A 26,171-nucleotide genomic window follows, 5' to 3' on the forward strand; every position below is an offset into this window, starting at 1 on the left:
TTGCTGCACTGTGGTATGCACATTTTCATTTTAGACCACAAAAGAAAGTGCAAATGTATTCACTGAGGGTGATATAGTTACTCTCAATAGCTGCCATCTTGTATTTCAAAGACTGTCATGAAAAAGAGAGGAACTTTTCTACAGTTTCCTTGTAGAGTGAAAAAAGAACACTTAGATTAAGGTGGAAGAATTTTCTCATAGGATTTTAAACACATGCACACACACACACACACACACACAAGTCAATTAGATACAATTAAAAAAATGATGGAAAAAAGATTAGGAGAATAAAGTGAGTATCTATATAATTTCACTAAAACAACCATTGATTCTAATCCTATGAAAAATCACTTAAAATTTTAAACTAATAGTATTTAATACAGATATGACAATGAAAAAGTATATGACTTGATTGAGAATAAGTATGTAGTATGAATTTATAAATCATGCTAAATAAATGTAAGTATCCTTAAAATTACTAAAAATTGATAAAATTGTAACTTAAATATTTATTACCAGATGGTTGGCAATTGAAACATTTTTAAAATGTGATTGTTTAGTTCTCTGTCTCTAGAGTGAAAACATGCATAAAACACATGAGGATGACAACTATATTAATCACATTGGTAAACAGTTGCTTTTATGTATCTATACAGTTTTATGCTGCTTTTCAACACATGTAAAGAGAGATTATTCAAAAACTAGCTTACCTAGAAGCTTCCCTTACCATTAAAATTTTTAAAAATTTCTTAATTATCTCTTCAGGAACTGAACTTAGAGATTGCTGACCTTTATAGAAAATACTTTATCATGAAGGGAAAACCCATTTGATAATGCCAACGTCTGGTTCCCTTGCTGTACTTTACAGAATGTTCTGTCTTCAATAAGATTTGCACTCAAAAGAGAGAGGTACTAGATGATAAATGGGTCTTTATTCTTGACATAAAACACAGAAATACCCAAATATCACATTGAAATTGCTTCTATTTGGGTTAATGTGAAATTATGTCATGCTTTCTTTATGAAATAGTGAAAAGATGATTGGAAAATAGTTGATATAAAATTTTAGTCAATCTCAAATGTTAACCTTTATCATAACTTACCTAATACTTTTGGCTTTTTCTGAGCACCATTGCCCTGCCCTCTGAATTCAGTTAGGCCTTAACAATTAGAGAATCATCAATCATTTCAACATAATTGAGATTTCAGTGTTAACTACTAATGATATAAAATCATTGAAACAGCAACAAAAAATGAATTCTTTTTAGTTACTGCTAACTTGGGCCATATTTGAACTAGTGACTTAGGGGTAACCTAAATAGTGTCATAAAATTCTTTCCAAACACTTGAGTAATCCTGTGCCCAAGACATGCATTTGAGAGTTTTCATTTCTTATAGTTGTGTTAGTTGAACTTAACATTTCCCCAGATTCCTTTAAAGTGAATAGTTTAGGGAGGGAATGGTTTGGAACATGAACTCTCAACCCTGTACTGAATGATGTAATGTAATTAAAACTACCCTCAAAAGAGATTAGACTGAGTAGGTCTCACTACAAATGAGTGAAATCGCTCATCTACTTTATGAAAATAAATGAAAATTTGTAACCTTAATTCCTTTTTTATGACAAGCTGCCAGTAATGAAACATAATATAAGATTACATTTAATAATTTTACTCATTACTTATAGAGTAAAATCTTACTTTGCAGTAAAAAGTTATTACTGTTAAGATACCACTGACATTCATTTATGAAACTGATCGTTTCAACCAGTCAACTGTGAAAACGAATGTAGGTTTTAAAACACTTATGCAGTGGTTAGTCAATTTAATGTATATTAGGCACTAAGAGGATCAGAAGGCATCGCATTTCTTATTCTAAATGGTCATGGAAATAATATGTATTTATTGTTCAGAAAGATTGTAATGGTATGTATGTTCCTTGTTATTTTATTCAGAAAAAGCAAAAACTATTATAATATAAATTAACTCAAACACGTGTTTTGAATATTTTTACTTCTATGAAACTCCCTCCTTAAATCTTCTTTTAGAGAATTCTTCCTTTGTTCTTAAACTACTGGAGTCACAGTTGTATTCAGTATTTAAAAATTATGCAAATATATATATATATATATATTTCAAAGTTAAAAGTTCAGATACAATTTCAATATTATATGAGGCACAAAGAATAGAAAAAATAAGATGGTTTTGTTTTCTCAAGAAAAGCTATAGTGGTAGGCAAAATAATACTACCACATGCTGCCCAAGATGTCCACATTTTAATTACATTCCTGGGACCTGTGAATGCATGTGGCACCTTACATGGAAAAGTGACCTTGTAGCTGTGGTTAAGAAAACACACACACACACACACACACACACACACACACACACTTAAAGAATCTTAAATTGTATTCTATTTCAGTTCATTTTTTTCTGAAGCTCTGCATCACCAAAATGTTAACCTCCCACATGAAATTCAAAGGACTTTGATTTTGCACAAATGGTGTTGGAAAGCAGGACCATGCTGCTTAGGCTGGAACAGGAGCAGGATTTTATTGCTGGCTTTTGCCCATACACAGTCGGAAATGCCCTAAGGCTGGGATGTTCATGTAATGTATCACTTAAGCCAAGATGCTTTTGAGAGTAAAAATGGATATTATTAATGGGTGAGAAAACAGCATGAAACCAAGACTGTCCTTGGGAAATCTGAATATATGGTTACCCCATCTAAATGGGAATTTGTTTTCTTGCCCTTTACACCTTCTAGAGGCCACCTGAATTTTTAGACTCATGGTCCTTTCCCATCTTCAGCTAGTATAGGCCGATCTAGTCCCTTTCACATCACATTGCTTGGACCTTTACTTCAGCCTCCCTCTTCCACTTTAATAACCCATGTGATTACATGTCAGCCCTCCTGGATTATCCAGATAAAGTTCCTATTTCAAGGTCCTTAGCCACAGCTCCATGGTCACTTTTCCATTGTAAGGTACCACACATATTCACAGGTCCCAAGAATGAAAATATAGACATTCTGGGAAGCATGCTGTGGAATTATTTTGCCTACCATGATACCTTTTCTAGAGAAAACAGAAAACTATCTTATTCTTTCTCTGTTCTTTGTGCCTCATAAGATATTGAAATCTTATTCAAACTTTATATTTTGCTGTATGTAAATGCATATTTGGGTAATTTAAAAATTTATGTTCAAATAGAGAGGCATATGTTAAATGATTCTTAAAAATATTTTAGTTTTGGGGCCAACAGGTGGCATGGTGGTTAAGGGCACTGGATTCTCACATGGAGTCCCGGACCTGGCAGCTTGCTTTCTCACTTTCTTGCTTTCTTTTTATCTCTCCCTTGCTTTCACTCTGTCCCTTTCTGGTCAGATTAAAATAAATAAAAATAAATAAAGTTAAATAAAATCATTATTTTTTGGGACCAGCAGTTAGTGTAATGGCTATGTCGCTGGACTCCCATGTAGTCGACTGCAGTTTGAGTCCCGGACCCAGTGGCATAAACTCACGCCGGGCACGTGTGTGTGTGTGTGTGCGTGCCCAAGATCCCGAGAGAAGAATGCAGGAGAAGGAATGGCAGCGTGGCCATCCCCCCTGGGGGGTGATTTCCCGCTTTCTGTCTCTCTATCTCTCTCTGTCTTTCTGGCTAGCGCAGGCCCATTATAGCAATTCTTTTTTTTTGGGGGGGGCAGGTTTTTTTGCTGTAGGGTGCGTGCTCTCGCCAGAAAGACAGAGAGAGACAGAGAGGCAGAAAGCGAGAAATCACTCCCCCTCCCCCAGGGGGATGGCTACACCGCAGTCCCTTCTCCTCCATCCTCCTCTGGGATCTTGAGCATGCAAGACACGCACCAGAGTTTAAGTCTGGGACTCGAACCATGGTTGATTACATGGGAGTCCAGCGACATACCCATTACGCCAACTGCTGGTCTCAATAAAATAATTCTTTAAAAAGAACTTAGTTCTGCCATATAACAAATATATATAATAATATAACTTAGCAAATAAAGATATTTACATTTACTTTTACTTACAATAGGGAGGGAATATAATCATGTGTTTATTTGCTTTAGGAAATAATACTTTCATTATAAATGGTAAAAAGTAAACAAACAGCTCTAGAATTTCATTTTTTTATTTATATTTTTCAGAGAGAGTGAGAAAGAGATAGAGAGGCACCCCACTATCATCTCCACACTGTGATTTACTCCCTGCCCCAGCAGGTCTAGCTCATGTGCATGTGTGCATGCACCCAGGGTGCCAAAGAGGGAAATGAACGTGAGCCTGAGACCCTGTGGGTCCAGCTGTGCTATTGCTGTGCACTGTCTAACCCAAGAGTTTCAGTTGTTAAAGCCTTTCTTGTAAAAATGAGATCCTTTCAAAATAAAAGCAAGTTTAATCATAGGCCAGTTCCTTTTCCTGTTCTCTTATTTTGGCTTGACAGAAAGGACATTTTATTTGTTGTTTTGATTTCTGTTTATAAGCAACCACTGTATAGTAACTGGCTTTGACAGAGTTGTAAGATGGTGAGGTTTTTGAGAGCATTTTTTTTTTTTTAAATTTAAGAGATTTTTTGCTACAGGATGTGTGTGTGCTCACCAGAGAGACAGAGGGATGGAATTAGAGAAAGTGAGAAATCACTCTGCCCATCTCTGGGTGGGGGAGGGGGGATGGGTATGCCACAATCCCTTCTTCTCCATTTTCCTCTTGGAATTTTTGGTATGCACGCACATACATGCAGTGTGAGTTTCAAGCCACTGGATTCTCAACAGCAATGTGGGAGTCCACTGCTATTATCATTTCTCATTTGTGTAGTATTACTGTACATCTTTGCAGAGTACAGTGTAGTTTTTCAAAGTATGCATACAGTGTGTAATAATCAAGTCAAAGATATAAACATATTCATCATCTTCAACATCTACATCATAATGTGCACATTAATATATTAATTCTATTTCTTCTACTTTTTAGATATATGTTAGATTGGCAGCAACTCCTTTCCACTCTGTTGTGGTACACCGTTCCATAACCTAGTAACACTTGTTTGTATGCGTCCTTGTGTCTGTTATCATTTTCTCTTGAACCTCCCTCATAGTATCCCCATGTGGTTTCTGGTATCTACCATTATTCTCTATTTTTATGCCATCAAGTCCTTAGAGTACCATATGGTCATATACCATAGAGCATATGCTGGCAAGCTGATTCCATTCCTGGAACCTGTAAATATGTGTGGCTTTTTCACATGGGAAAGTGACCTTGTAGCTGTGGTTAAGGACCTTGAGATAGGAAGTTTATCTGGATTATCCAAGTGTGCATAAGCTAAGTGGGGACATGCAGTAATTGTCTTTTTAAACCTAGCTTATGTCACTTAGCATTATATCTTCTAGATTCATCCTCTGCGTCAAATGACAATATATCCTTATTCTTCATGAGTGAGTAGTATTCCATCATCATATGTGCCCCATTTTCTTAAATCCATTCATCAGTTATTAGGCATTTATGTTGATTCTATGTTTTAATTATTGTGAATAATGTTGCAATAAACATGGATGTGCCAATGTCTCTCCAACAGTGATTTCTTGTCTTGTGAAAGTGCTTTTTTTTGGCAACATGCTAATTTTAGATAGACATGTATTATACTGGCAGAAACAATTATGATAATGCCACAAATGGAAATAGAAATTTAAATAGGCATAATGTGATATCAGACAAATTCTTTTTCATGCAAACATTACTGAGGATGATGATTCTAGATGGAAATATGTATTACCATGTAATTATGTTGGGTCAATTTTTCTCAGTAAAATTTGGAGGAAACAATCCATAGCCCTGAGCAATATATCAGGAATAGAAATGATTAAGTTAGAGAATAATTACCAGCAAAGTTACACATTCTCTACAAAATTGACAATGGCCTTTGGTAAAATATGCTTCTAAAAAGCTAAACAAAGCATTCATTTTATTCTAATTAACTAAACAATAATCCCCTCCAAGAAGGGGAAAGAGAGCCATAGACACTTTACATTCCTGCATGCAACAAGAGCCAACCAAAATTTTGCCCATGCAATTTCTTAATTACACAAGGGAAATGGGTAAAACCACAGTGGAAATAGAAAATGCCTTTAATAGTTTCTATTATAAACTTTTCACCTCATGGAGAAACTGGACAAAACAGATTGAAAAACTGCATGACCCTACTTGATTCCTTGGTTTACAATTTTGTTTTTTTATCTTTTTCCTCTCTAACTTTCTCTTGGTTCATGGCTCTAATATTGTAATATTGTCCTGGTTTCTTAAGCAGGAGCTGATCAAATATATACAGTATAGTTTATTTTCTAAAGCCCTTTAGTTGTAGCTTAGATATGTTACCGAAATAGGCAGGAGGAGCTGCTTGAGTGAAATGGTTGTGTAGAGAGTGAAAAGACTACATTTGGCTTTTGACTTTTGTCATTAGTTCTCCAGTCAAAATTTCAATGCTTAGTCATTATAGTCTAGTTGGGTAATCAATATTATCTCCTAGAGTAAATTTAAAATATTATACCTACTTGCTTATTATTAGAGAAATATGAGTGCTTTTTACTTCTGGACCTGAATATTTATTGTTGATATCCCATGACTTAATATGTTATGATTAATTTTTTATACTGTATTGTTTCCCCAATACATTGTGCACATTCTTGAATTTCTTCTCTCATAGTTCACCCTTCCTGAAATGTCCTTTTGCCTCCTCAGTAGGCAGCCACATCCTAGTCATCCTTCAAAACCCAGCCTGCCTTTTTTTTATTGTAAAATACTGATTAATATGCAGCCTATAGTAGTGTCTCTTTTCTCTGCATTCATGTAGAACCTATTGTTTGGTTGGACCATATGTTTCCACTTAATTTTCTAAGTTGTCTGTCCAACCAGATGCTAAGAAGATTCTTAGAGGCAGGTATTGTTTAAGGTATATATATATATATATTTGTGTCACTGGCACTTATTTCTAATGAGTATTTTAAGTTACATATAATTTGTCAGGATGCTTGGTTGCAATTTAAAGAATCCCAACTCACACACGAACTCAGGTAAAAAAGAAGGTACAAGGATGAATCAGGTTCTCAAATTGATCATTATGAATTTTTCTTTCTTTATTTATTGTCTTTGATTTTCTCTGTCTTGGCTTTGCTTTCAGGTAAGAACTCTCTAAATTGTACTCTTTGAGAGTAGAGACATAGCTTCCCTTTCCCAATAGACTCAGAGAAAGTCCTAGGGCTGATGTTCATTAGATTTTTTTGGAGACTGTCTTATGTCATGTCCTTATTCCAGACTATAATCACTGTTGTCAGAAGGAGGTGGTTAGGTGATTGACTGGAACTGAGTTACATTGTCATATCTTGAGCCAGGGAGTACAATCAGTTGTGCTCTTACTTACTCACTCAACTTGTAGACTGAAATTGCAGAATGAGTAGTTTCCTAAGGAACAAGTGAGTTTTGTGTCTGCAGAATTGGAAATGGATGTTGGACAGGCAAAACCAAGATGGCCATTGGCAAATTAGGTAAAAGTTTGCTGAGTGATTGACTAAGCATCTTTGTAGGAAAGAAAGAAGTCAGATTTGTAGATACGTGTACCATTTTTCACTTTCATCTCAAAATATTTTAGTGTGACAATAGTGACATTTTCCTCTAAGTGCTTCATAATCTTTGTTAGAGGTGGATGTAAAGATGATAAGGCTATATGACTTTGGCTCCCTGCTGATAAAACCACTGGGGTGGAAAGCTGTTACTCTCTCAAGGGTGAATTAATAACTATGTTAATGTGTTTGGACCTTTCAATGAGATCTCAAAGTGCTTTTGTGGAACAGTAAGCAGAGCAGTGATCAGATCTCTCATTGTGGGTGGTGGTGTTGTTGGCCAGCTGATTCCGTGGTAAAGTATCAGCCAATTAAACTACTACTTGAGTGACTCTGCTTGGATTCTTTGAGAGCCATGCTGACTTCAGAAGTTGATTACAAACTGTACAAATGGTAATTTTTTGAGGTTGCCATTATTTCAAACATAAATGGGACATACACACAAAGTTGGCTAACAGTATTTTTGACTCCCTATTTTGTGTACAAGAAGTAACATCAGAGATGTTTAAAAGTACAAACACTTAAGTCATGTTTTGGAAAACTTGCCTGACATCTAGCTAGTGAAAATTTTAATGAGCATTGCAGAGAATAAACAAAAAAATATTAGAAAGATGAATTTTTAATAGAAATTAATGGATGTTGAATAGGCAAAACCAAGATGTTGATTGGGAAATTCTGTAAGTGTTTATGATCCATTTAACACCCTTGGAGGAAAGAAGTCAGGTTCCTATAGTTTCTATACCATTTTTCAGCTTTATCCCAAACACATTATGGTTAGACTGTATAATAATGTTTGGATAAAAGCACATATAATCCTTAATTATTTAATTTTGTTTAATATTGAATATGCCTTTCTTAGCTAGTTAAATTTCCTTTTATTCTGTGCAGGAAAAGAGCAAATCATGCATAAAAAGAATAGTCTGTTCTTTAGAAATCAATGTTCTGAAACCTCTGAGAAAGCAAATATTTATATTAACCAAAAATATTTATTGAGCACTGCCTTAATTTGATTTCTAATCTTTACTTTTTAGAACTGCAAGGTAAGCAGAAATCTACAGCTGGTACCTGTCCAAATACTGATTTGTTCTTATAGATGCTTTATGCAACGTTCCCCCAACGTTTTTGGAGTCGCTGATGCGTAAGACAGATGAGGTGCTCACTGAGAACCTCATCCCACTTGTCCTGTCTGCTTTGCAGTCAGTCAGATTATGCCCTACTTTTTGTCAATACATTAAGCAAATGTAGAAAAGAAATTGAGTTATAAAGATCCAAATTTAAGTGCTGTGATCTACCTTTTGATTGTTTAGACTCTAATTATGCTGTTTTAACCCCTCTTGGCTTAAAAGAAAATAAAAAACTGAAACGTAAAGATCTGTGTGGCAATTGAGTGTTATTTTTTCCCAGTCATTGTGTGACTACTACTCTTCTTTCCTAAGTAAGTATTAAAAGACTTCAGTGAGGAAAAGTGTTTATTTTATGAATGTTTTGCAGTTAATAATCACTTTTTTATGCTAGATATTTGTATTACATTTTTATGATTTTATTTGAAGCGCTAATATCTATTGATTAAGATAAAACCTTCAGGATCAGTCAGTAGCATGGTGGTTAAGGTGGCTGGATCCCACACACAGTCCTGGACACTGAAGTGTGAGAACAAATGCACAGGTACATATGTGTGCATACCTAAAATCCCGAAAGGAGGGAGAAATAGAAGAGAAGAGTTTGCAGTGTGACCACTCCACATGGGGGGGGGTTGCTTACTTTCTCTCTCTCTTTCTCCTGTGAGTACATATGCTCTCTGGCAAAAAGTAAATAAAATAAAATAAAATAAAATAAATAATGGAGCCTTCATTCCACTTAAAAATGAATAGAAGACTGTAAATCCAAGTTTGATAACTGGTAGTATCACTATATCATTTTGATTTTTCTTCTTTCTTTCTTTCTTTCTTTCTTTCTTTCTTTCTTTCTTTCTTTCTTTCTTTCTTTCTTCCTTTCTTTCTTCCCCTCTTCTTTGTTTCCTTTATTTTTTCCTTCTTTCCTTCCTTCTTTCCTTCCTTCCTTCCTTCCTTCCTTCCTTCCTTCCTTCCTTCCTTCTTTTTCTTTCTTTTCCCTTTTTCTTCCCTTTTTACTGTTTACTAGAGAGACTGAAAGAAGTCAGGGCACTAGGGCTGGAATGAAAATTTGACATTTTCTTTGAAGGGCAACAGAAAACTAGGAATGTAAGTTATGAAAATAGATGGTATACTTCACATAGGCCAGTGGTTTGGGGAGGTGTGGTTTTGTCCAGCACCATTTACTACCCTTGAGAACCTGTTAGAAAGGCAAATTATCTGGCCACCTCTGCTACTAAAGCAGAAACTCCAGGAGTGTAGCCTAGCAATCTGTTTAAATAACCACCCCTGGAGATATCGTTGTACTCTCTAGTGTGAGAAATACAGGGACAGACTAAAATAAATATAGTTGCCGTGTGTTCAGAAAAGCAAAAAGTTAACCACAATTTTATATCTAAATCCCACCAGAAATACATTTCTTTATGTAATTATTTGATGGTCCTTCTGGTGGAACATAGAGTGGAGTCTCTTCTTCCGTTTAGGTTTTTATCGTGTTACTTTCTAGGTAGGGCTGTTACGAGTTTAATTCATGACATGTGTCTGTGTGCATCAGAATTGCTTCTGGCATAACTGGGAAGCTAAATCAGTGGGGCACAGCAGAGAGGCCCTCAATTCCGAGGAACAAGGTTCAGGTCCCATGGAGAGAGAGAGAAACGTAAATTTTTAAAGGCTCCATTAACCACAAATGCATCTTAAACAACAACAGCAACAACAAAATAAAGTAGAAATACAAGCCATAGAAGTTTATTAGAAATGAGTTGCAGGAATAAACCATGTATATTTGTTAGGGGAAAACCACTCAGTAAATTTATTTTGATTAAGGAAATATTTTCATAAAACCTATGATGGTTAAAAGTGTCCTGTTTACTATTTTTTGTCCCATGACCTCAGCCACAATTTGTGTGCTACTTTGGTCCTGAGGAGAGTATTTTATCCATTTGTCTATGCATACTCTCATGTATTATTTTAGGTAGTTCCATGAAGCTCAGATGATGTGAAAGAGAATCGTGACCTAATACTTCTAACACATTTTTCAGAATGGTGCTAATTGAATCTAAGGGGTAAAGAGTCAATAGACCTAGCTAAAGTATTGATAATACATTTTTTTTTAATAATCAAAGCAATAAGTCATTAAGAATACTTGTCTTAAACTTTTATATAAATATTTTTTTCCTTTTTCTCAGCATTTATTAATAGAGATTACTGAGAAAGTTTTAAATGATGACAGATTGAATTGTTTTCACTTGATAAGGCTTTTAAATACTCCAGAATACCATTTGGAATGCTTATCAGTATTTCTTCATAAATTATCTTATCATAACTTTGCCTATTCCTCATTGTCTAGCTTATTTTCTGGACTGCAGCTGTGAGAAAATAAATGTTTGTTCATGCTAAGGGATTATTTTGCTTCTTGGAGAAAAAGAAATTCTCTGGGCAGGTCATCTGCAGCTCCACTAAGGGTACTTTGGGAGTCTTCTGCAGGCCTCAGGGCTGTAGTCACATGAAGACACCTGACCTGAAGTCTAAATGAGAACTCAAGATGGTATTGCAGCCAGAGCACACCAGGATCCATGAAGGGACTTTTAAATAGTCCTCATTGCATTACAGTGGGTGCCCCGAGGGGCTGGAGAAGTCACCAGAGGTGATGGGAGTCACATGCCCTGGGACAGATGCTCTGTTTCTTTTTTCTTTTTAGGCTTATTTTATTTATTTCCTTTATGTAAGAGAGAAAAACACCTTCAACGGCATCTTCACTTTGTTATCTTACCCCCAGCCTTGCAGAGAGGATTACACTCAGCACATTCAGGTAGCTCCGACCAGATGGCCTCCTCCATCCATCATGCGGTAGGTTCTCACCATCTTCTTCGCACATGCAGCCAGGTCACTGCCCTGTTTCTAAGTAGGGAGTTGGAGCGAGTGGAGATGGTTAATAGGACAACACTGTACATAACGTAGGGGTCAATGATGGATGACAAGGTGAACTACAAAAGCTGAAAAAGCAAGGCTACTTAGAAGATGATTTTGATGGGAAAGCAAAGGATTCAGAATGTCCTAGAGTCTGACTGTCACCAGGAGTGACAAGATCAACTACACTCAAAGACAAATGCTGGGGCCTCAGGAGGAGATACATGGCTAGTCAGAATCATGGCAGATGCAAGGCAAGGGAGCTTAGCTGAACAGTATTAAGCCTGGATTATGGATCTGGTTCTCTAAATGGGCCATTGGGGTGGGCCCATTTATGTCTTTTTCACTCATGATAGAGCACATGTGCTGACACATATGAGAGAGAGAAATGACTGTTCTCATCTGGGTCTGGTCATGCCACAATCCCTCCAGTCCTTCAACCTGTTAGATCTTGGCCATTTGTGAGCAAGATTGGCATGTTTCAGGCTGATCAGACCAGGAATTCAAACCGTGGTCATTATCTGAGACCTGAACTTCTCTTGAGCAGTACATTACCACTGCACCATGGAGCCGGCCTATGAAATATTTTAAATGAACATATTTTGTCCTCTATTTGGAAAGATAAAATAATAAATTACTTGTTACCTCAGATTTCTTCAGTCACACTGGAATAAAAACATCACTGGCTTTGATTATCTTGGGTAATTGGAAAAGTCATGATGTATTTTTTTCTGTTTTTCCATGCAAAAAAATGCATCATGACTTTTCTGATAACCCAATAATTAAAGTGACTGGAGGATTTTTCTCATTTTACTAGGAGAGTGATAGGTATTCTCCAGGTTTCTCATCTCCATACACACTCGCCTTTCTTTCTCCAAATATTTATCAACTTGCTTCAGGGAATAAAAGGGAGGGATTTCCCATAAAGTGATTCTTGTGAAACTCCTGCCCCATGTTGTCTGCCTGTAACCTATCATCATTTCTTTCAGTTAAACATGTCTTGGCAAATTTCAGAATCACCTAAGTAAATCACAGTGGCTTAATTTGGGGATATCAGAGTGCCAAAATGCTTGGGAGGTGAAAAGAAGAGAGAGGACTAGTGAAGATGTTGCAGACATCCTGACTTGGTCTATTTTGTGGTGTTAATGTGTGTTGACAGAGTATCTATAGGCCTTGAAGAATTGTATGAGTCAGGGAGTGCCTATGCCTAGCAGGCTTATAATATACATACTCACTGCAGCATCAGTTTAAACAAAGTGCTGGTTTTTCTAGAGAAAATGCATTTAGAGATTACAGATGATTGAATAAAGTGATCTCTTGGGTTTCCTTTGAGTCCTATGATTCCAAGAAAGGTTATACATTTCTGAAAGCTGGTGATTACTGACAAATTAAGGGTTGGCAAGTCTAGCCAAGAATGCTGATCTGTGTTCTCTGGGAGAACTGAAGGATAATGGGAATATTTCCAAGTTGGTGGGGAATGTCCTGGAATTGCAAGAGGCTGCAACGGTCTTGCCTGATTGTATTTTAGTTGTGCTTATTTGGTATCCTTGTGAAACCCTGATTAAGAATAGACTCTTAAACAAAGGATAATTTCTGCCTAGTTAAGATTCTTCAGGTCACTTCTCGAAGTAATGCAAAGCAGGATGAGCCTAGAGTGGAAAGGGGAAACATGAGGAATCAGGAGTGAAGCTGCCCACTGACAAGAAAGTGTAAAAGACAGGAAGCCTTCAAAAATGTGGAATAGGGGCTATGACCTGATGTTGCCCTACCTTTTAGGCACTTACATTTCCAAAATGTGAAAATATAACATGGCTTATACCAAAGCACAGTGTATCAGTGGCAATGCCTAAAACTCAGCTCCTGGTTTAGTTCAATGAGATCTATTTCAAACACACTACACTTTGCTCCTCCCAAGAGCTAGAATTCCTGCAACACATCTTTTTAACTCTTCGTTCATGACTCTTTAGACACAAATACATCGACTGCCTTCTCACCGTTGGAACAGAGCTTCCACTCTCCATCACTCTGTTAGCTCTTCTCCAACATGCAAACATGATCTAAATTTGTGTTTTGATACATCTGTGTGTTCCAAATAGACCATGGCAGATGATAGCCGATTAGGACAATAATAATGGACTTAATACTTTTTTGGATGAATCTTGAAATAATTTTCATATTCGATTTACTTTAAATTCTTTTCAACTAGTATAATCCTTAATTTCTGGTATCCTTCCCACCCCTCTCCACCCCCACCCCCCTTGTTCTTTAAAGCATGACTGCCATCACTCTGGGTATGGAATGTTGGTTAGGAATATATGTTGGAGGTTACAAACTCTAACTTTTTAATTAGCTTTACTAAAGTTTGTTGATCACATCACAGACTTTTCCATTTTTATTCACATTGTGAAACTCAGTGTTTTTCAGAGTGCCTCCTCCCCAAATTCTGTTTGTGGAGTAGGAAACTGAGAAGTGAAGTAGTTGTTCACCATGTAGCCATCACTGAAGTGTAGGTATACAATGTCTCCATTCTTGCATTAAAGTTGGATGACTTCTCTGGTATATTTTATTAAAATGCTGCAGAGAGACTTGGCAATGAAGGGCACTTGACTTTTGCTTTCTTTCCTGCTTCATAAACTGCCTGGTCATTTTCAAGTCTTATGAGAAAACTGAGAAATTAAATATTCGAAGTACTTAGAAGCTCTTACATAAAACAGCCAAACCTATATTTTTTGAGATGAGTAATAATATTGATTGGAAAAAAAATCTTCCCATTCAATAAATAGACGTAGAATAGACATGTTATTATAGCTAAACAGTCTTTGTGTTGCTGCTTGGTTTTCTGGAGACGTACTCAGGGCTGAGCTTATCATTCTTTCCCTTATCTGACTCATAAGTGAGGTTTTCCATTACTCCAAGTTTATCTTTTCTTATAACAGTAGTCATTGGTTCCTGCAAATAGATATGGCATGGATTAATGAGCTGGTTTCTCAGGTGTGTAGGAGTTGGAGCTCCTTAGGGGATTAAGGACTCCGTCTTCTCCATGGCTATGGCTGGGATTTCTGAGGGGTATAATTTTGTCTGACCTCTTGTCATGGAGGGCTTTATCCCTAAAGTTTTAAAAGTAAGCATCAGGAGGAAGAGGAGAACTAGAGGAGATAGGAAGAAATATTGCAGGAGATACAGTCTCATGTTTAGAACAGACTTTAGGATTCTGGCATGCACTTTTTAATAAATTATCCATGCTCTCATATCTTTACTCATTTCTATCAAGAGAAACAGGGAAAATCAGAATTCCCACCAGTCTATGAACATTGTGAAACAGTGTCAGCTATGAAATATTTATGAAAGATATTGGGTGAAGGGGCGCCTAAGGCAGAAGAAAAGACTGAATGGTCTGGGAGCCACAGAAATATTTGGTAATTGAAAATCATTGGGGATTTTAAAAGTATATTTTAAAAAAAGGCTGGTTCTTTAAAAGGACTTGTTCCTTACTAATGTCTAAAATATATATGTTTCTCACATACTCAGGAAATACTTCTAGCAGTCATTGATTAATAGCTCTACAGCCGTATCTAAGCTGATATATTACCACTTTTAATGTCAAGTTTACTTAATTTAACCATCTGCTGACCACTAGGCCATGGGATTCTTGTTTGAGACTTCTGTAATATTCTCATATGAGAAATAGATTAAATAGCTTTAATGCCAGTGTAAAGTCTCCCTTCTCAAATCTACTTGGGAGTCTTAATTTTCTTAATGTTTTTGCGTGTGAACAAAGCTACTCTATTCACTACTTTTTGAACATTTGCTTACATGCATAACCTTCAACTAATAAATCTCTCACCAATGTGAGAGACCTTCCGGACAAAAACTCCTGGAGTAGAACTAATCTCCAATACATATGGAAACGAATTTTGTAATTGAACATTTATAGCTTAATTTGGGTTTTGAGAAAATTTCTTCTTTTTTTTGGAAGAGGTTTTTGCTATAGGGCGTGTGCACTTGCCAGACAGACAGAGAGAGACAGAGAGATAGAAAGCGAGAAATCACCCACCGAGGGGATGGCCATGCCATAATCCCTTCTCCTCCATTCTCCTCTAGGGATCTTGGGCACGCACGCACATGTGCCCGGAGTGAGTTTAAGCCACCGGGTCTGGGACTCGAATCGCGGTCGACTACATGGGAGTCCAGAGACATAGCCATTATGCTTTCTAACTGTTGGTCCCTTTTTTTTTTTTTTTTTTTGAGAGTGATTTTTGCTATCTCGGGCATATGTGCTTGCTGGAGAGACAGAGACAGAAAGTGAGAAATCACCCCCAAGGGGTATGGCCACACTGCAATCCCTTCTCCATTCTCCACTCAGGATCTTGGGCATGCATACACACATGCCTGACTGAGGTTTAAGCCACCGGGTCCGGACTCAAACTGTGGTTGACAACGTGGGAGTCCAGTGACATAACTATTATGCCATCTGCTAGGCCTGAAAATATCTTTTCTTTCCCAAAAGAAAAACAAATCCTCTTGACTTCATGAGAAAGAAAATAGAAACTTCTTACTTACATAGAAGGAAAAAAAAAATTGAAACAGCTAATTGAGAAAGGCACCAGCTTTATATTTCCAGCCCTGCCCACTCCCCTCTCCTCTTTTGTCAAAGTTTTCATGAAATAGTAGAGTTAAGAGAAGCCAGGGACCAGCAAGTGGCATGGTAGTTAAGGCACTGGACACTTCCACATGGTCGAGCATGGAGTCCTGGACCTGGTGGCTCTGGTCAAATTAAAATAAATAAATGAATAAATAAAATTAAATAAATAATTCTTAAAAAAGAGAAGCCATAGAAGTCCAACATCCATTCAGGTAATTTCATTAATACCTCTTGGGCAGCAGGAGTGTTTTCCTAACAAAGTAAGACAGACTGTCAGGTGACGGTTAAGTAAAGGTAGCAGATACCGATGCTCTCAAATTTATAAAGTATGCATCATTCTAATGAGACAAAATGTTATGTAAAATATTATTTACCATCAATATTACTAACAAATAAATTCAACAGTTTCCATGTAGACATAGCCTAATAACCTCTCTATCCAGCTGTTCTTCATCATTCAACCACTAGGTGACACTGTTGCTTCAAAAGTTAGTTGGAAGCACCATTACCCTTGTAAGTTTCATAGCCAGCACTATTGTTTATATTTGTTATAAACATTATTCATACTTTAAATGTGGATGTTTAAGTTGCCAGTCTTAAATCAAACTAACGCTGACTGTCAATATTATTACAAATAGTTCTGACAATGCTTTCTACTGTGCAAAATATACATATGCTTAGGAAAAAACGATTAAACAATCCATCCACCACCACATCAATATCAATTATTTACCGATTGTTACTCTTTGACAACCTTTGTGATTTGTACATTAGGTAAATTATTTCATTTAATCTTTTTCTCAACCGAACTTGCTGACAATAACAAGGCTTAGAAGTGGCAGAACTGGAATTAAGACCCTATTCAACTGCTATTACACCACTTTCATTGCCAGATGTGGCCCCTGGTCACAGAAAGCTAGTAACTAGGGATAGAACATGATGTGAATTCTGTAGTGGCATATCCAGTCCAGCTCACTACGCCAAAATACACAGAATACCTGTTTCAATTTGTGTTTTAGACAAATGACATTTTTTATAGAATTATTTACTTTTTAATTTTATTTTTTAAATTTATTACAGGGCTCATATACTCACCAGAAGGAGACAGAGAAAGAGAGTGAGAAAGCAAGCTGCCAAATCTGGGACTCCAACCACAGTTGGTCATGTGGGAGTCCAGTGCCCCAACCATCATGCCACCCGCTGGCCCCAACAAATAACTATTTTTGGGGAGGGGGATAAAATTTTTGTTTAAATTAATTTATTTTATATATTCAAATACTTAGCTTGTAAAGTGAATTTATCTAACATGAAAACACTTCACCCCAGTCTAGTTAAAAATACTATACACATTAGCATCAACAAATAATCATCCATTTCTGTGTCACATAAATGTCTTGCTTTTTTAACTTTGAGTATGACCCATGCAAAACTGTGACTTTTAGATAAACAAGGGACCATCAGATGGTATAATGGTTACATCACTGGAGTCCCATGTAGTCAACCGCGGTTTGAGTCCTGGACCTGGTGGCTTAAAACTCAGGCTGGGTGGGAACCAGCAGTTAGCGTAATGGCTATGTCGCTGGACTCCCACGTAGTCGACCGCGGTTCGTGTCTCAGACCCGGTGGCTTAAAACACGCCGGGTGCGTGCCCAAGATCCCGAGAGGAGAATGGAGGAGAAGGGATTGCGGCGTGACCATCCCCCCTGGGGGGTGATTTCTCGCTTTCTGTCTCTATGTCTCTCTCTATCTGTCTGGCGAGCGCACGCGCCCTACAGTGAAAATCTCTCCAAAAAAAAAAAAAAAAAAAAACTCAGGCTGGGTGTGTATGTGAGTGCGTGAGCGCACACCCAAAATCCCAAGAGGAGAACGTAGGAGAAAGGATTGCAGCATGGTCATCCTCTCTGGAGAGTGATTTCTCATTTTCTGTCTCTCTGTCTCTCTCTCTTTCTCTGGCAAGTGCACACGCCCTACAGCAGAAATCTCTCAAACAAGAAAACAAACACACGTAAACAACACACTTAAACATTTATTTTTTTGTATAAGTATGTTCCAAATCTTTCATGGGCCATATTGTAGTTAAAACGAAAACAAAAGCAAAAAAAACCTTGTATACTTGAAATTCAAATTTAACTAAGTGTCCTGTATTATTATTTGCTAAATATGGCAGTGCTTCCTTAACTGTCCTCCATTGAATTTGGAGCATTTTAACAAAATTCCTTTTTTAATTTAATTCAATTTACTTTCTGTTTTTCTTAGACTCTCTCCCTTCTCTATATTTCTCCCTCCTTTCCAGTATGAGAGTATATATTAATTCATTTAAAGGTTGATCCTGGGCTAGCAAGTGACATGGTGGTTAAGGCACTAGATTCCCACACAGGCAATAGATGTTCGAGTCCTAGACCCTGTAGCTTGAAAATCACACAAGGCGTGTGCCCAAAATCTTGGGAGGAAAAGGGATGCAGTGTGACCATTTCCCAGGGGTGGGAGGGGGATATTTCTCACTTTTCCCTCTCTTTGTCTCTCTCCAGTGAATGCCAAGCCCTATGGCAAAAACAAAACAAAATAAAAAAAATCCTGTGAGGTATTCTTTTTACCTTTTTGATTCTTATCGCCTTCCAGACTTGCTCCATCTGGTATTATCATGTGTGTTGATTTTTCTCTCTTTCTGTGTATTTCTTCCACATCTATAAAAGTGATTGGAAATTTCTACTTTAAAAAACCAAACACGGGGACCAGCAGGTGGTACAGTGGTTAAGATGCTGGACTCCCACATCGCCAACTGTGGTTTGCATCCTAGACTCAGTAGCTTGAAAATCACGCTGGGCATGTGTGCGTACATGCCCAAAAATCCCAAGAGGCGAATTTAAGAGAGGGATTGCAGTGTGACCATCTCTCCAGGGAGTGATTTCTCACTTTCCCTCTCTCTCTGTCTCCTTCTCTATGGTGAACACACGTGTCCTAAGCCCTTAAAAACAAAACAAAAAAACAAACAAGGGACCAGCTGGAGGTGCAGTGGTTAAGGCTCTGTATTCCCACATGGCCGACGGTGATTTGAATCCCGCCCCTGACAGCTTACTTTCTCACTTTCCCTCTCTCTCTCTCTGGTGACTATGCATGCCCAATAGTAAATTAAAAAAAAAAATTTTTTTAAGTAAAATTAAATAATTTTTTAAAATAAAGAAACCAAAGAAATCAAACCTCGAGTTTTCTCTGCATCCTATTTGATTATATGTCCTGAAAGAGAAGACCCTAGTTTCTTATCACTCATTCACTCTTCAACCAACTCCAGTCTGGTTTCGGTATCCATTACTTTAATAAAGCTTCTTCCCAAAAGTCACTCAACAACTTTCTAATTGCTAAATTCCATATTTTCTAAACCCTTATCATTCTATTTTCTTTGGTACTTGATGGTGTTTGAACTTAATCCCTTATTTACTCTCACAGTATTATTTCCCATGCTTTAATCATTACCTTCTCGTGGTAAAGTCCAAGATTCCCAAGCTCTATCTGTATTGTAATAATAGTATCACTATAAACTATAAACATTCCTCTTTGATATTTTTGGTCTCTAATATTTTGATATATTACGTGGCTACTACCTCAACTATATTCTTGAATGTATCGATTAATTCTGATTTTCAGTCTTATTTTATTACCAAGAAAAGGAAGAGGACTCTTTATAGAGAATTTAAAATGACTAGGAAAGAAATCATACTTCATTTTTTCCAGTCTCAGTTTCCTTAATGATAATCATTTTGTGACTGGCAGAAATAAAAGGCGTTCTCTTGTGAGATTCTTTACTTGATTTTACCCAAAAGGCTGAGTACTGATGTGTGGTAGGGTTCTTTATTTTTGTAAACTTACAGATACTTTGGTAAGTTCTCTGTCTTTAGCTGTCGGTTATTTGGCAGTATCCATGAAAACAGAGGTGGGATATGAAAAATCTGTTTTGTTTTGTTTTTGTTTGTATCCTATAGCCAAAGTAGGTCATCAGGTTCTGAAACTGCTTGGTTGATGGATGTAATCTAACTACTTTAGCTACATTCACCTTTGTGAGCATTATCTGCTCAAGATGTTGATTTGGATGAGAGAAAGATCAAGTGTACAATCTGCCTTATTTTTCATCTGAAGGATCAATTCCAGAAGGGTAATTTAGACCCGAATTCTTACGTCTTTGGTCCTTGGTTTTAAATACTTGTACAATCCCATCAAGTTAAATCTCCTGAAGAATAACTGTCTCTCATTCTTGGGACTTCCTTGGATATGAGGAATCCATTAAAAAGTATTAGAAAACATTGTGAACATCCTGCATAATTTTTAAAGCAATGCATTACAACAGTGACTTCAAATAATAATAACGTTTATAGGACAGGAGACTTTGGAATTACATATTTAATTAGATGAAAATCTTCTCTTAAGTATAGGTTAGTAGACTTCTCATAATATTAATTCATTCAGTATAGATGGCTAAACAGTTTGAGAGGCATAAATATTATGTGCTACTAAGTATATTCATTACTTCTTACTTGCCACTGAAAGTTTTAAGTACAATAAAACCTCGTTTTTATAGATTGGATTGAGACTCATAGTTGATTTGTTAAACTGATTTATAGATGAAAAAATGAGAAGATGTTTCTGTAAGCTTTCATCAAGAATTGCCTTAGATGAAAAGCTCCTGGAGCAACAATGATAAATTCACACTCTGTGTGTGGTCACACCCACTAATGCCTGAGGCAGACATTACTAACAAGTCTGCGCAAACTTTCTTACTGAACATGATGCACTGTTTCAGAATTCTTAACTGCTCACTTCAACTCAAGAACTAATTCATCTGTATTGACACACGATTAACACAGATAGAAATAGATTTGGGTTGTTATTCAATTCAGAGGCTGAGTAAGTAGATAAGCTTGCAAAAAATTACAAAGTAGGTAAGATTGCCTATGTTTCAAGAAAAAGAAAGGAATTCGTTCAAGTTGAACAGTGATGGAAGTGAGTCACAGTCATGTATGCTTTTATGTATTGAAGAATATTTAAAAACTCAATTCAATACTGTTGAAAGATTCAAGCATTATCCAAATTATCTTAGAACTAATGAAAGAAATTTATTTGAGCTAACAACACTTATCAGTAACTCTCCCATATGTCAAACCTTGTCCTTGGTACTCTGTTTATCTAAATTCTCTCTTTGAAGACCTTGAAAAGTTGGCATTGAAATTCAGCTTTGCTTGCCAATGTGTTGGTTGGTTGTCTGGCTCCATAGTACCACACTTCAAGTATTTCTTTTTTGTTATGCTCCTTTTGACATGAATAAAAAGTAATATTCCCTGGGGACTGGTTTACCTGCTCTAGTAGATGTATTTTTACCACCAGTATATAGTGAATATGATACAAAATACCATCTCAAACTATTTGCAATATAAACCTCAGAATTTCTAGAGTAATTTTAGTTGTACCACTAATCAATAGAAGAAACAGGAACCCTGGTACTATTCCTTCTATGCTTCTTCTTGAGGTGAAAGAAATGCTTGTTGAAGGCCTAAAAAGCCTCTTAAAGTTTTGAATTTTCAATAAACTAAAATGGATTGAGAATTTGTCTCATCTTTCAATGATAAACCTGTAGTTATTCATCATTCCTGTTCCTATTACTTTGATCCCTCTGTCTGAATTCCTGAGACAAATAAGCTTGAACACTGAGAATCTCTGAATATTATTAAATGCTTTTTGGAAACAAGATAGTAGTGCTATCCCATATTTTAATTATATTTTCCATTGTGGATTGTAAACCAGAAAGTAAAAACAAGCTCAAAAGAAAAATATATTTCATGGCTTTAAGTCCTAGGAAAATCTATCCATGAGCGCTCTTAAGTTCTTAGTGGAAAGCTTCTTGATCCAGAACACTAAACATCATTAAGTATTTGTGGAAGTCTACACATGATAATATTGAGTGAGATACTTCAAAAGATGAGTTCATTGTAGATCTGAGGTAGCTGGATCCTACATGGCTGACTGTGCTGTTTGGTTCCAGATCAAACCTCTTTGGCAGAAAAGAGAGAGAAAGAGAGAGAGAGAGAGAGAGAGAGAGAGAGAGAAAGATGTGGACTCAGAAAAGCTTCATTGGAACATGACAAAAATATTCACCAGTGAAAATAAAAATATACACCATTAATAATAGTTTCTTGACACTTGAACCCTAATAATTCTACTTCTAAGGAAATAATCAGAAATGTGGATAAAGATGTATGCTCAGACATGTTTACTGTATTGTAAAAAACTGGAAGAAAGCAAAATGTCTACTCCCTGGGAAATGAGTACATAAATTATAGTACATCTTTGTGAAAGAATATTGTGAAATCATTTTCAAATGGTGTTCTCTAAGAGTTTTTGATGTTATGATAGAGGATTCTGATGTAATGCTCAGTCAACTCAAAGGTTCTGTGTACATAATGCCTCAACTATGTAAAGAAAAATATTTCATAGAAAAATAATTAGAACAAACTATACCAAAAATGAAATTAACAATGATTATGGGATATAGTGTTTTTTTTTTAAAAATAATTTATTCTCTAAAATTGAATATAAACCTGAAAAAAGTAATTTATTCTCATTTCTCATCACAACATACAGGAAGGACTGAGGGCCACACCAGTCACCCCCAACTGCACACCTTCTAGTCTGCACCCACAAATACCTTCCCACACAACCCTAGGCACATTGTCATAGCTGCAGAGTATGGCACAGGCCAACCCTGGGGATGTCTGGCCAGAGTGCTCCCTGCAATCATGGTTCAGCTCACTGCCCTGAGTATCAATTCTCTAGAACTGTCTCAAGAATACACAGGACACCTGGTAAGTTATAAGACATCTGGTCACCTCCTAGAGCTATTTAACTCACAGAAAGACTGCTTTACCAAGGAGCCATGACTAAGGCTTTTTTCTTTGTCCCTAACTTTATAAGTCCCAGGTTGCTCCAGGGCAACAGAAATCCCCAACATCTCAGACAATGGAAGAAGGGTAGTCCAGACCAAACATGAGGCATAAACAGTCTTTACTGGGCTCAGACCAGGAGTCCATAGGTCTTGAGGGCCTCTGTGTATTTGCCAGTTGTCTTCTCCATGTTCTTTCTGGCCTGTTTCCATAGCCTCATAAGTTGTTTCTTCTTCCGGTAGTGTGTCTTGGCCTTCTTCCTCTTCTCCAGGGTGGTTGTCACTGCCTGGTACTTCCAACCCACCTCACGAACAGGCTGCCAGCTAGGCGAACTTTCTGATAGGCTTTAGTCGTACAACCTTGGGGGCAGAAGGAACCACCAGCCACTTTTTCTAATCAAAGGGCGGCGGGATCCCGTCGAACACCTTGAGTCGGTCAGGGCTGCCTGGCCGCGCTTGGTCTGGTGGCCCCCTGGCCCGGCCCGCCAGCAGGTGTGGCGGCGTCGGCCGTGGTGGGGGATCCGTGTTCATCTGCTTACAGAGGAAGGCCAGGTACTTTAACTTGTTTGTGTAGAAATTGCCAGAAATGTTGATGCCCTCACAGCCCATGACCACCACCTTGCGGCCCAGCAGCAACGGTGTGGCCGTGATGGCTGCCAGGCTGCCCAGGAGCTGCCCCTCCGCCATCTTCGGCAGTCGCCTAGGAAAGCTTTCATTTTCTTTCTTTTTTTTTTTTTTTTTAACATTTTTGAAAATACTTTCCCAAACGGTCTCTTTTATAACAGTAATTTGGTTAATAACAAGAAAAGTGAAGAACCTTAGGAAAAATAAATCGCTTCTTCTTTATCAAAGGGCATACGTTTTGCCCTATTAATTGGTGACATACAGAATTGAAAACCACGAAGCTTGAACATAAGATCAATAGTTGACTGGAAAATTGAGTTTAATTTTTTACATTTTAAATCATATATATGAGAACAGTTTGGTTGTTTTTCAATTTTGAAAACTTACTCATATTTCTGTGTGCATAATTGTCTTTTGATAAAAACACCCCTATTGCAATTGAGCAAGTAAGGTCTTAAAATAGTGCCCCACTTTGTGCGTAAAAAGCCAGTGCCCATATTTAAGAAATGCTATAAAAATTGTTTCCACACTGCCTGAGTCTTTTTTAATTAATGGTGACCTCTAGGTACTATTTCAACCTTAAGAGATTTAATGAGGCCAATATAGTATTCATGCTAGTTTAGAATTTTCCCTAAAAGCAATTTCATCAGTCAGACTTTATGTGATAATGTTAGGGAAATTTGTATTTTCTGGATTGATCCCTATGGAACAATATAGGCTTTGAGGAGTATTTTAGCCATTTTTCTGAGTGACACACAGTTACAATTACATAGTCTGTATTTTCTCTGCTATTATTATCCATTCCAGATGACTGTTCTGTATCTAGGGATAGAATTTAATAAAGTTATTTTAAAAACTCCAATATCTCTTTTAATAGGATCACTGTATTGAAAAGTTAAATGACTGCAGAAGATAAAGTATATTTGATTTTAGCAGCAAATATGATAAAAGCTCTTAAGATGTCTTTTTGGACAAATTGAAAAAAAATCTATTTGCCTAACTGTTCTCAAGTAATTCCTATTAAATAATAACATTTCAATCTGGAACATGAGGACTAGTAGTTATTTTTTTTTCTTATTTATTATTGATTTAAATAAAGGCTTATACAGCATGCTTAAATAAATTCTTATTCATTTTTGGTTCACACTGTGCAGTGAGTTGTGCTCCTTCCACATTCATAAGTTGAAGCTCTAACCCACAATGTGATGGCCTTTGGATACAGGGCTTTTGGGAGGAAGTTAGGTTTAGATGAGTTCACAAGGGAAAGGGATTGGAATTGGTACAGTTACAAGCACAGATACCAAAGAGATTACTTTCTCTTTCTCTCTCTGCCATGTGGAGAGAGACTGTGGCCACTGCTAATAAGTAAGAGAGCCCTCACTAGAGAAGTGAATTGAGTGGCACTTTAATCTGAGACTTCCTGGTCTCTAGAGCCATTAAAAATAAATTCTTATTGCTTAAGTCACCCATAATATTTTACTATGGCAACCTGAACTGACTAATGTAGGTAACAATGTTTGGAGAAATAGCTAATGCTAATATGTAGGAGTAAAAAGCATACTTATCAGTATTAGCTATTACAGAATCAGGTTAAGAAAGATTATGACACAGTAAATTAATTAACCGAATTTGAGATAACAAACTTTAATATAAAATGTGGTGCTTAGATTTTTTTTGTAAAGAAAACTCCTCTTTAAGCCAGGATAAAGAACATATCATGTAATAGAGTTAATTTTGAACAAAGAATTTGATGTGTGGTACTGTTTAGACTTTATAAACATGTTTGTTTATTTTGAGAGAGAGAGCAGGAGAGAGAGGTACCCCCCACAAGGTCTCAGGCCATGATCTGCCTACCCCGCAGCCTGCCCAGTCAGCCAGGGTCAAGAGCATGTGTGCTTGGTATATCCAGTCAACCCCAAACCAAATCCACAAACTTCCATGTGGCTCTACCATAACTGAACGGTGTGTTACTGCTGTGCCTCGGTACCTGGCCTCGTTTATACTTTTTAAGTCACAACACAACTATCCTAAATTTTATAATATCAATTCTAAAAGGGAAATTGGCAAGCTATAGGAAGTCATGGGGAAATTGATCCTAACGGTAGACTGCTTAAAAGCCATATTACATGAGGAATAACTTGCATTTTTACTCAGTCTTTAGTAACAGGGACTAGATTTTACCTCTTACCTGAAACAAATAAAAGTAAGCTGACAATATATGAAACAGTGGTATCAAGATTTTGGACATTCAGGTAATGGACAGACGGGAAACAAACTAAATGAACCATCTGATTGATCCTAGCTCTTGGCAGGAATGTATACCACATTCTGGTCATGGTACAGC

General features: G+C 36.9%; 1 protein-coding gene and 1 pseudogene across 3 annotated transcripts in view; one reads left to right on the top strand and one right to left on the bottom strand.

The window, feature by feature from the left end:
* The window catches only part of LRRC69 (leucine rich repeat containing 69), a 95,336-nt gene extending 86,357 nt beyond the window's left edge, over positions 1-8,979 (top strand). For 2 of the 3 annotated variants that reach the window (XM_006159564.1, XM_006159565.1), the window contains one exon: positions 8,652-8,979. In XM_006159564.1, the coding sequence (XP_006159626.1) occupies positions 8,652-8,762 (111 nt within the window). In that variant the 3' untranslated portion in view covers positions 8,763-8,979. The remainder of the gene's footprint in view (positions 1-8,651) is intronic. The other variant, XM_006159567.2, reaches the window with a different exon arrangement.
* Positions 8,980-23,278: 14,299 nt separating this feature from the next.
* On the bottom strand, positions 23,279-23,890 carry LOC102490112 (60S ribosomal protein L13a-like; annotated as a pseudogene).
* Positions 23,891-26,171: the final 2,281 nt, after the last annotated feature.

Source organism: Tupaia chinensis, unplaced genomic scaffold (genome assembly GCF_000334495.1).
Source record: "Tupaia chinensis unplaced genomic scaffold, TupChi_1.0 Scaffold000636_1, whole genome shotgun sequence".
Lineage (NCBI taxonomy): Eukaryota > Metazoa > Chordata > Mammalia > Scandentia > Tupaiidae > Tupaia > Tupaia belangeri.